General features: G+C 30.8%; 1 protein-coding gene across 2 annotated transcripts in view; it reads right to left on the minus strand.

Moving 5' to 3' along the window:
• Nucleotides 1–1049: 1049 nt before the first annotated feature.
• STX1A_3 (Syntaxin-1A) overlaps nt 1050–12463 on the minus strand; it is a 43994-nt gene continuing 32580 nt past the window's right edge. For both annotated transcript variants that reach the window (XM_051216351.1, XM_051216352.1), the window contains exons 10-11: nt 10799–10909; nt 1050–2482 (exon numbers count right to left, since the gene is read on the minus strand). In XM_051216351.1, coding sequence (XP_051066928.1) covers nt 2396–2482; nt 10799–10909 — 198 coding nt within the window. In that variant the 3' untranslated portion in view covers nt 1050–2395. The remainder of the gene's footprint in view (nt 2483–10798; nt 10910–12463) is intronic.

A 12463-nucleotide genomic window follows, 5' to 3' on the forward strand; every position in this document is an offset into this window, starting at 1 on the left:
AATCCCAGATTATTGCTCTTAATTAGAGCTCTGGGAACTACTCCTACGTTCGATTTCGAGTGACATCGTAGATAAACACTATATAAGTTTCCAAACAGTAAACAGTGAGTTTCTAATCTTCATTGGTTATATGAAGGTCAGTCAGTCTATGACACAAACCATAGAATTAATCGATCACCAAGTGTATATTCTGGATGTTAACATCAAATAATTTGCAAACAAAAAATCTTTGATAATCGTATCCACTCGACGAGTATTGTATATATATATATATATATATATATATATATATATATATATATATTAGTGTAGAGCCATGAGTCAGTTAGCTACAACGTAGGACCGGGCACATACATGCATCAGTCCAAGTTGCCACACTTCATTAGAACAACAAGATGAACACCAAATTCATAGAAGTGGTTAATCTAATGGTGGTAGTATATAAAAGAAAGATTGCATATAAGGATATAATACAGGAAGTAAGAAGTAGTTCGTAGAAAGATATGAAGCGATTTTAATCTCTTAGTTTAAAGGAAGACAAATAGTGTATACACCTACGCCATTGTGATCGATTCTGAGCCATGTCACCAAGAGTCTCAAACCATTGGTTACTGTAGTCACATGGACCCCAACAAAGTAGCCTGCATCTACCAACATGGCTTAGACCAGAAGTTAGTGACTTCAAGGACTGATGCCACGTTTTGGTTTGGCTGCCCTTAACTTTCTTCCAACCATCCCTAACACTGGTTAGTATTGTGATTCGTGGTAATGGGTATTCAGGCATACGTAACATGTAGCCCAATCATCTCAGTCAATGAAGATTCATAACCTCATCAACTGATTTACCATCATTCCTTAATACCCTGCGTCTAACCTCAGTATTACTTACTCGTTGAACCATGAAGAAAAACTAATTGAAAAGAAATTTCTTCGCTCGATTTGTTCCTTCTTTGATAATCCGATTATTATCCCTTTAAAATATTTCGACAAAACTATACAGATATAAGTTCGAATCATTAACAAATAAATGAAGTATTTTCTGCACCATAAGATATAATACACTGAATCAATTTAATATATATATATTCTCATCATTTATAAATAATACACCAATTATCAATAACATGACCTAGTAACAAAATTCAACCCCAATCAACAACAACAAAACTCAATTGAACTATACATGATACAATTCTATCATGACATATTTTCATTGAGATTCAATCATACCGATTTTTATCACTTTTTTTTGGCATCAAATTAACCACATATTACATACATGCAACATATACAATTTAGGCACATATATGGTGTACAAATGATTGAAAATTAATAAATAAATAAATAAATGAAAGATTAAATTAACATCTGAGAGAGAACAAAAAAAAAACAACAACAACAAAATAATAATAACAAACCCAATTGTATAGTTAATTAATTAACAAAATCAATTTTACTTTTTTATTTATAAAATATAGTGAATATGAATAAAAGAGAGAAGAGAGAAAACAAAAAAAATCGATTTCAATAAGATTTTTTTGGATATAATTATTACAGATTGAATAGTACTACTGATAACAAAATCAGTCAATAAGTAGTGTATTATTTTGTTAGATCAATGAAATTGTTTAAAAGAGTTTTTCTCTCTTAAAAATGGATGTTTTAAACTTTTTTTAAAAAAAACGGAGGGGGGGGGAAAGAGGGAATATTTTCAATTCATAATTTTTATTTAGAAAAAAAAAGAGAGAAAACTGTAATTGGGTGTTACATAATTCAGCAATGAATGATATTTAGCCTTTATATAAAAAAAGACGGATTAACACCGACCTACCCACCCACCACTTATTCAAATCCGTATTCATTGATAAGTTGGAATGTATAGTGAAGTATTAAGACAAACAAACAAACAAAAACACCCCCCCCCACAAACAAACAGAAAATGTATTTGGTAGAAATGAAATACGTGTATAATTATTTCCAGTTCAACATTTTACACACACACACACAGGCACACAGAAAAGAACCGGATTTTCCTCTGATTGTTATTATAAATTAAACAGGATGGGTATGTTTTATTATATAAGTAAGAATATGAATTATAGAAAGAAAAAAGGAAAACAGAACAAAATCTATATGAATAACAAATGAAGTAAACAAAGACACAAATGTGTGTGCATGTGTGTGTGTGTGTAGAAAAACAAAGAACATACAATTCAGAAATATAAAACAGATATATATATATATATAAATGAAAATTACACATAAGTTTTATTGAGCAATTAAAAAGAAAGTTATCCAATTACAAAGGGATTATGTAATATGAACTCAATGTAATTGATAAAATATTATCATTATTATTATTATTTGTATACTTTGAAAGAAATGGATTATAGTATTACTTTCTAGGTACTACTGTGGTTATAACAATGATGATTATAATTACCACAACGGCACAACAAACTCCAATGATGATGAATTTTTTCTATACGATGTATTATAATCCATTGGGAATAGTTGGAAAAAAATGAAGTGTAACATGCATACGTACATAGAGACACATACATAGATACATATATATTTGCCAAAATTATGTATACAAATATACACAGTTGGCAAGATGATGTTGATGAGGATGATCAGAGAGTAGGACGTGCAAAAAAAAGAGTAACGAAAAAAAAGAAACAAAGAAATATTATTAGTATTATTGAATGAAACATTTTGTTCTTCCAATAAAAACAGTCAGAAAAAAACACATTGAATAGTATAGAAAAGTGAATAGAACTACGAAATTTAGGCTAAAACAAAATCAGCACTGTAAATTTAGATGGCCGAGTTCGGGAGGGGGACTTAGCGGTTCATAAATATATTGACAATTTTAGTTCTAGTAGTGAGATTGTACGACTATCATCCAATGTCATGACTATCAATAAGTAACTGTTTACTTAATCAAGTGATACACTCAACAGATTGTTAGTTGATATTGGACCTTCGCAAAATTTATTGTCCATTAGCTTTTAGCCAATTATATCTTATCATCTAACCTATCCTTGAAGTACACAAAAGTCTTCATATACCCACATTTTGTTTTAGATTATTAAAAAAAAACATACAAACTTATTGCTAGCGTATTAGTGAGTCAGAAACAGCAAGAAAGAGCACACAATGATACAAAATGAGTGTATATAGTATGTCAGTTGTGATAGATGAAACAGTCAGATGAAATGTCAAATCAGATGTCAAATGAAATTATTATATGCTTAAAATTCATACTACTTATCCACAGGTGAACATAGACTACTGAATATTTCAAAGTTAACTCATAACTGAAAACATAGTGAAGAAATCTAATCATAGTGTACACTTGAGAGCAGTTTTACCTAACAATTATAGACTAATTTGAATACTATATACAGACATGGAGGAAAGACAGCTTTTACTGAAAAACATATACACAATCAAATGTGGACTATTGTGTGTTTGGTGTATTGTGCAGTGTTTATTCGATTGTCAAATGACTTATTATTAGTTATTCTGTTGATGAAGTATTTTGACTATTTCGTATAATGTTTAAACATATAATAAGAATATTCTAATGACAAATTGACTAGTAAGTCAATTATCTGAAGACTATATTCATCATAGATTGATCACAATTAAAGTATTATTAAAAATTAGAAAGTATTTGACGAATGATATGCCCTAGTATAGTAACCCCCAACAGCAGGTACTCACGATCCTGCCAATAATCCAACCCATGAGATTGATGTTTCATGAAAAGCTTATAACGATTAGGTTTTAAATTTGATCCCTAGTGGGTTCATCGGTGCGCACTGTTGAGGTATCTTACACTGGGGTTCAAGAACTGTCCACTACTGCCTTAACTGATAACGAACACAACCTAAAATTCGTAGATATATCGAACAAAGTAAAAACCACATAATATTTCAAGTATAACATGAAGCACACCAAAACTGATAAGAATTTAGAATACATATGAATTGAAGATGAAAGCATCAGAGTTTATGGTTGATGTCACTTACCTTTTATATATGTATGAATATAGGCAAACATATGAAATTTTATTATACTTTTCATAACATCTGTTTTCACACACTAAACATTTTTTCCCTTTAGTCTGATTAATCAAGTATTAAGCATTGAAATACTTTGGGTATAGGTCAAGTAAGATGCTTGTAGTCAGACTTGTCCAACTGTTCAATGATATAAAATATACAAGTATATCTTACAATATTAAATTAATTCCTTACCTAAGTAACTAACAATCATTCTGATTAAGACATTCTGTTCAGATTCAAGAGTCAGTTCAGTGAGTAAATTATCAGTTAGGTTATCTGAGGTATCATCCTATTTATTCCTAGAATATCAATTGTACAGTCAAAATGATTTTTGTTTAAATGTTAAGCAGTTTAGTCTTTTCAAGATAAGTAATCTTAAAGCATGATTACGATAATGTTGTATTAGAGTAAAGAATTGAACAGTATTAACATTGATATATGCACTTTATGTTCATGTATAGATTCTGTTCTCAACACATTTCGATGATAATGAGATAGATGTGATAAGGGGACAAAAAGAAATACAACTAGGAAAACACAAAAACAAACAATTGACAATGACAACAATGAAAGTGATAAAAACTTAACATTTATATGGCCAGATAAACATATGATATTAAAAGATATGAACAGGATTATATTAGAAAACAAAACACATGAATAACGAACCCCCTAAATCCATCTTTATGTATAGATATATAAAGAGCATGCAAGTATTTTAGTGTATTCCAACAATACCCAATCAAATAAGACACATATACACAAAAAACACTAAACAAAACAATGAACACTAACATTATGTAACTAAAAGATCTGTAAAGAATTAAAACAATAATAATAATAATGACAAGAGAAAATCAATGATAACGTTTCATTTATCATTGTCAACAACTGAACAAATGACTGACTGACTGACTGACTGTACACATAAACATAATGAAATTATAAATGTGTTATATCCCGATAAGAATAATGAATGGTAACTTTTGGGATCCATTTATGGACCAATACTATGAGTATATTTTTATCGTATAATTATTATGTAACTAAACTCTTCACATTCATGTCGCTCTTATTACAAGCTCTAATTTGACCCATAGACTATTATTATACGATTTACCATTCATGAGTTATGGCCTGTCTATTAATTACTATCTCCCTCATTCACAGCCACATTTGGCCAAATCTCGTATAAATGTTGTTTCCTATTTTCTTGGTACGATATGGTCTGTCTGGTTGGTATATAAACCGAGTATGTTTGAAATAAATGATTCACATTGCAGAGGCTGAGATTGGTGTTCTGGACTTAACTGGCTGGGTTAGGTGGGAAGCAGGGCCAATCACGACTCTAGGCTGTTCGCGTGTGTTTTATGCGTCGCTGGTTCGGTCGATAATTTCGCTGCTCTCTGATTGGCCGTATCATCGCGTTACACAATAATGGGGGGGGGCACAGGTTCACAAGTTATAACAAAATGAGAAAAACAAAAAAAGAAATATATATTCAGTTTAAGTAATTAACAAACATATATCATTGCCCAATAATAAGTGCAGGTTTTTTTAAATTATGGTTTGACTTGGATCGGATCATGATTTGAATAATTTGTAACAGAATTTAAGTAGTATTGGAGTTTAGGATATGCGTTTCATTCTATCTAGGACTTGTCAGTTGGATGTATTCACATCTCAATATAGGTGTTCACATAGGGACTCGAACCTTAGTGTGCTTTACGTCCCAGATACCTAACATGTTCGCTCGGCTATAGTAATTATAGTAACATAACTAACTATAGTAACTAAATTGTTCAAGATGTGAAATTTTAATATTATTCTCTGGAAACGGTATATACAGATCAGTAAAGACTGATGAAAATTCAGTCCTCTAATATAAGAAAAAAACGAGATAAGTGAAACTTCTTTCAATAATGACTTAAGATTAATTTGACTCAGTACAAAGAATAATTTAAAGAAGATAAATAGATGATTTATTATACATTAAATATAAAGCAAATTTTTGTTTAAATACTCTACTAACAAAATATAAATTTACATTGATATAATAGTTAACTTTTGAATACATTCAACTATGCAATCCTTTGCCATTATATGAACTTAATTTACAAATATCGTATGATGTAAATTCTATAACTCATATGTATAATAAATGACTGATTGACTCATATGTTCAATTCTATTCAAAAATCATGTAATTAATTGATTATGTAATGACTGTCTATTATCGACACACAATAGATAGAAGAACGATTGATACTCATATTTGAATGATTATTGGGTGGTGATCAATGTCGTGTGTGTCAAGTCCTTCTTGGTGCAGATCGAATGCTATCGATTAAGTTGCAATGTGGTTACTAGTCTAAGTGACTCGACATTGCCCAGTGGTAATGTCTCTGACTGTGAAGCTTGGGTGAAACGGGATCGAATCCGTCAGGGAGCACCAGTTCCCTCAAGATTACAGGTACACTTTGATGACGAATGCCAAGTAGCACGAAACCCGGGTGCAGGGTTTCCTGTTGACTACCTCCAACCACCATCTTATCTCAACGATTGATACTAATTGACTACTTTTATTTATTTGTGTAATTGAAAAGCGATATCAAGAAAACAGTTGATTGATAGTTAGGTCCTAAAATCTACTTGCATACTTAACCAACTGAAGTAAGAATATTAAATTTGAAATGAAGATCTTTTCATCAATAAAGTACTGAATAAAAGAGACATTCTACATGAATGGGTAATGACTACTGAACTTAATGATAACAGTGATGAAAAACTTGATAAAAATATTCATAAAGCAACACTGATTATTTTAAGTATAGATCGAAAAGGGAGTAAAAAATGTGACCGGTTGGTTGAGATATATATATATTAAAATGACGTTTCAAATGTAGACTATTGGCTGCCAACTGGACGGTCTAGTGGTTAAGCAGTCGCCATGGAACCTAAGTTCGAAACCCCGTGGGGTGGTGGATGAAAACTGGCAAGGATTTCTACACAAGGACGAAACAAATGTCCGGTACCTACTGTTTTCTTATCCTTGTGTAACTAATGCCAGTTTGTGATATAATCCATGAATCATTTTGATTAAAATTTAAAGATATCAAGCAATTGCGAATAGTTATACCATTATGCAGTTTACAGGCCCAATACTCTACTCAGTGGGTTATAAAACAAGGTTTTGGATCTGATTGTTATCGATCAGGTTACTAATGATACTGAAAGTTCTTTCATAAGTTAAAGATACCACTAAAATTCAGGTTTTGTACAACGTCAACTGTCACTCCGGTATTATAAATCGATATTCCAAACAACTTGGAATAAAACAACAATCACACAGACCGAGTTCTTTGGAAAGTTATTATTATCAGATTTCCGATTACAAGAATACTGAAGAATACATTTTTAATTTAACAACAAACTGTGCACTGAAATCATATTTGGGGAAAGAAGCTTCATTTAATACAATTCCAATAAAATGAACTACATCTGTTAGCCATTTCTGATTATTCACGATTGTTAATGAGGTGTGGCAACTTGAACCGATGCATATATATGCTTGATCCTACGTTGTAGCCGACAGACTGAGGATTTACGATTGTAGCGAGCTCTATTAAAGAGTCGTTTTAGTCAAGTAGGAGTATTTGTGTGTTTATAATAATAATAACAGAAAAAAAAAGAACAATGTTCTCAATAATATAGTAACGTTTTTAAGCAGATCTAAATAATGAATTACATATTTTGTAACTGGATTTTGATACAGTTATTCAACTAATCTGTTAATTCTTGAACTTATGCAGTGGAAATAGGTCATATATTTCATAAATTATGTTACTTATTTATTTACCTGGTTTACCAGGTACACAATTATGTACTTGGCTTCAAACTGTACTGTGGTGTATGCTACTTATATTGACAGATATAAGTAGTATGCAACATCAATCAGAAGTGAAATGACTGGCAGGAGAAAATTTAGAAGACCGATTTGAAGAGAACAGAAATATAAATAGTGAGTAATTTTTATAATAACAGGAAGAAAGAAACGATGAATTTCGTAAGAGACAATTGATGAAAGATGTATAAATGAAGTATTTAATGTATGGCTTTCATATTTTAGGAAAACATTTTGTAATTTTGTGTAAAACAATAAATTGGTCTTCTATTCTCGACCTCTTCGTTCTTTACAATACTATCCGATCACCAGTACAGAAATAGATAAGGACAGATTCGAACCTGAGACTAAGTGGTTGAAATTCGAAAGTCTTAAACATTGAGTTTCAAGACAGAAATATAATTCAGTAAATATTTGTAAATGTTTTCATTGGTTGCAACAGACAGTAGTGAAAATAACGAATGCAAAGTGGAAAAGGGTGAACTTAGTGTAAATAAATATAAACCTAAATAATTTGCTCCGAATTATACATCGATATTAATGGATGGTAGTTAAATACTGCAATACATAGTGGTTGAATGTCGACCTGCTTTAACTAAAGAGTCATCATAGTGTCAAACAGGAAAATTTCGTTAACTGTAAAAGTTTAATATTTAAACCATCATAAAAATCTGTGTCTAATAATGTAAATGAAGAGTTTAAGAGTAACAAGTGAGTAATCTTTTACAATTATAACTCGAGCAACTAATACCTACTGAATTAAAAATAAGATGTAAATATATGAACTGTGATAATCGGTAAAGGAATATTCCACTGACGAACGATTTAAGAGGGTGTTTGTTGGGCTGTTGTGAGCGAATCATAACGTAATGACGGATAACCTACCAATATACTACTTAATAAGACGTTTAAAATTGTTTACATGCGAAGAATAAAATATAGAAACCAAAATTTACGGCTTTTTATAGATAGCTTAAAGGTATTTGATAGATAAAATCAAAGTGTAGTGAACAAAACACGGGTGAGGACAATCGAATGTATTTAACACAAAATTACAGGACTTGTTAATAAAATCTAACAATCATAAAGTAAATGCTTAATTTGCGAAACGTCCGCCAATTGTCTCAAAATGACTCAGACTTCATTGTTCTTGCATTTTCATACAAATCGCATTCTATTTTGATTCTCTACTGTTCGACTCTCTTGTCTCTCTGCTGCCAAACCTTCTATTCATGACTAACATGATATACTACTTATGTCAATATAAGTAGCACACACCACAAAAGAACTAATTGTATAAATATTTATCCGTATGACTATAAAGCATTTTTCATTCAATTCATAAACATTACTTCGAACTCTTAACCACTGCTGCTTAATTTAACCGTAAATCTTGATCTTAATCCAAACTACTAACTATTTCTTAAGGATATTATGCAATAAACTATTCACGTATAACGTTTGTATTCTAATTAGTTAAAAATTGATTTAACTTTCTCAAAGTCAATTTAACAATTATTAAAGGAATAATTTCATCCATCATTCTTTCAAATGGATCATATTAAATGTTAAATATAAACTTAGTAAAACATTCTAACCTTTCTAGTTCAAACGGTTTCGCTCTGTATTAGTTTAGTGTGTGTTCAAAGTTACATGACCGCTTTTTGTAACTATCTATCTACATTGAACTGTTAATTATATCAGAAGGGGTTTTGTGGATAATATAGTAATTTTAATAGTTGAGATCATGAGTCAATTGAAGCTAGACCACCATGGAAAATCTGGAAACACTGGACGACTGTTTCGTTCTACTGTGGGGACTATCTATGGTTTTAAAAATATTTATATTCTTTTATTTAAAAAAAAAATACACAGATGGATTGTGATTAACAGTGGAATTGAGGACATTCACTTCATACTGTATGGGGAACTTATCAATTCAATGCACTTATATGTCTGTTGATATTCTGCTCAAATCTACATGTAAATAGAAATGAATGTTTGGATATAGAAACCATTTGGAAGTTTGAATGAACATAAAAGTCATGGACTTTTTCTTTCCTATTATACAGTGATACAAAAAAGTTTGTAATGCTACATATACTCCAAGAAAAGTTACGTATACAATCCGATAGTCAAGTGTAATTTTGAGATGCTACACTATTGAGTTATACATATTAAGTACGTGTTGAATGACACTAGCCAACTGTCATCACATAAAAAAGAAAAGACTACGTAGTTGAAACATCAAGATGAATGATTACAACATTCAAATAATTACGTAATAGTAGAGTATTAGAATAAAGAGTGATAATTTTATCAAAGAATTTTCATCAGTGTTTATGAATTGGTACTTCAGTCCCAGCTACATAAAAAGTTTTAGGGATTAAGTAAATCATATTAATTTATAAAAAAATCCCTTGATTACTTAGCCACAATGGATTAAACAAACAGTACAATTCATCACTATTACTAAATAAACTACCATTTTAAGCAGAGTTGAATAGTAGATAACAGTAGAAGCCAGGATGTGCTGTTCGTCCTAATGGGAACTCGTCTGAAATCCGCATAGGATATTCCATAGCCAAGAGAGTGATCACTTGGAGAGTTTAACATCAACAACGGGAATATTGAGATAAACAAAACAAAAAAATTCAACTAATCTTTTTGCTATTTTTATCCAAACAAATCCACTGATGATATCGTTCATTCAATCATTAAAATCAATCAGGCTATAAAAATAATTTATTATTTGATTATTTTCATGAAAGGAAATCGGCAAAACGATAAGGCAGTGTGAGGGGAGGGACAAACTTACTTTCCGAGATTTTTTCTTGTATACAACTGCCTTTTTAGTTTCCTGTCGAGCCTCAGCAACGTAATCCTGTGTTTGTTTAACGTTGACATCGATTCGATCAACAAGTTCACCCTAAGACATCAATTAATTTGGGTAGAAAATAAGTGATAACCAGCTACATAAGTGAATAGTTATTTATGTATACTACAGAACTGAAATGTTAATATGGTTACCAACGTCGCGTTAAAACAGCTTACTTATTGATAGAGGACAATACAAAATATGGGTAATTATAGTCCTTGGATTCTGAGTGACAGTGGCATTCTAAGTGTTATAACCACGGGAAATGCAAACACATATTAGCCAGTAAATATCGGTTTAATAATTTAATATAACTGGACTCAGTATGTTAATAAGCAATGTGTTGGGTTCTGAATAATAAACACTCGGTTGAAGTCCCAGGGTAAACATTCGAACAAATGTACAACTAGATGATGATTAATAAACAGGACGGAATCGGTGTCCTAGATTCAACTGCTAATCATGATTTAGATATACTAAAGTCTCATAAACATAAACCAAGACCGACACATCTACTCATATATATATATATATATATATATATATATATATATATATATATATATAATTGCAAAGCTGATAATCAGCAAAGGAAAACACAAACTCTTACTGATAAATAAAAGTACCCTTTACATGGAATGCTGACCAATTTCTAGTATTCTCAATGTGTATTAACTATAGTTATCTATTCACTCCGATTTCTGTAACTAAACATCACAGTTACCAGTGACAACGCTGTTATTAGTACACCACTCTTGGAGCATATTTAATGCATTTTCAAAAGAACTGACTGTGCTACTTGGACTGACAACAGTGAGCCAGAGAATGGAAGTTACAAAATAATATCAACAACACTGTATTAACTAAGTCATTTGAGGAGTTCTGAAATTGAATGACTCATTCTAATAACATAGCTTATTTCCTCTAAGTCGACGAATGTCTTCATAAAAGAACAATCTCTTATATAATTTATCGTATTCTCTCACTCAACGACACATTTTGACAAAAATTCACGATCGATATAAATAAATATTACATTAAAGTCAATAAATAAAACTATAATTGGACAGGGATAAAATAGGCCTATATTGGAAAACTTGGCAAACAGTAGACTTTCACGACAAAGTTTGAAAGGTATAGATTATTTTATTATTTATGACTCTTGCCAAATTTTTTTTCTTCATAATCAGCTGGTAAGGTCAGTGATAACCATTATTTATCTCAATTCTAATATCTTGATCAATTTGACTAATGATTATGGTACACAAAGCTTTGGAATCCCTTTAATCCACTACACAGATTTAATCCATAGTTAAATTGATAGAAACCAAAGTAGACTGACTGAAAAATAATACTCATTAAAACAAGTGATAAGTAAATATATATTGAATAGTCATTTAAAGCAAAATTCTGAAAATCTATCAACTAGTCATTGGAGAACTACTATAACCATCATCAGAAAAGTACAGGTATTTATAAACAACTGTCTACGTAAGATACTCCAATGTCCGTTGACCGGATACCATCAGTAACAACCTATTGTGGAAGAGAACAAACCAACTTCTAGATAAAGAAGAAATTAGGAAAAGACGTTGGAAGTGGATA

This window comes from Schistosoma haematobium, chromosome 4, assembly GCF_000699445.3.
Source record: "Schistosoma haematobium chromosome 4, whole genome shotgun sequence".
Taxonomy (NCBI): Eukaryota; Metazoa; Platyhelminthes; class Trematoda; order Strigeidida; family Schistosomatidae; genus Schistosoma; species Schistosoma haematobium.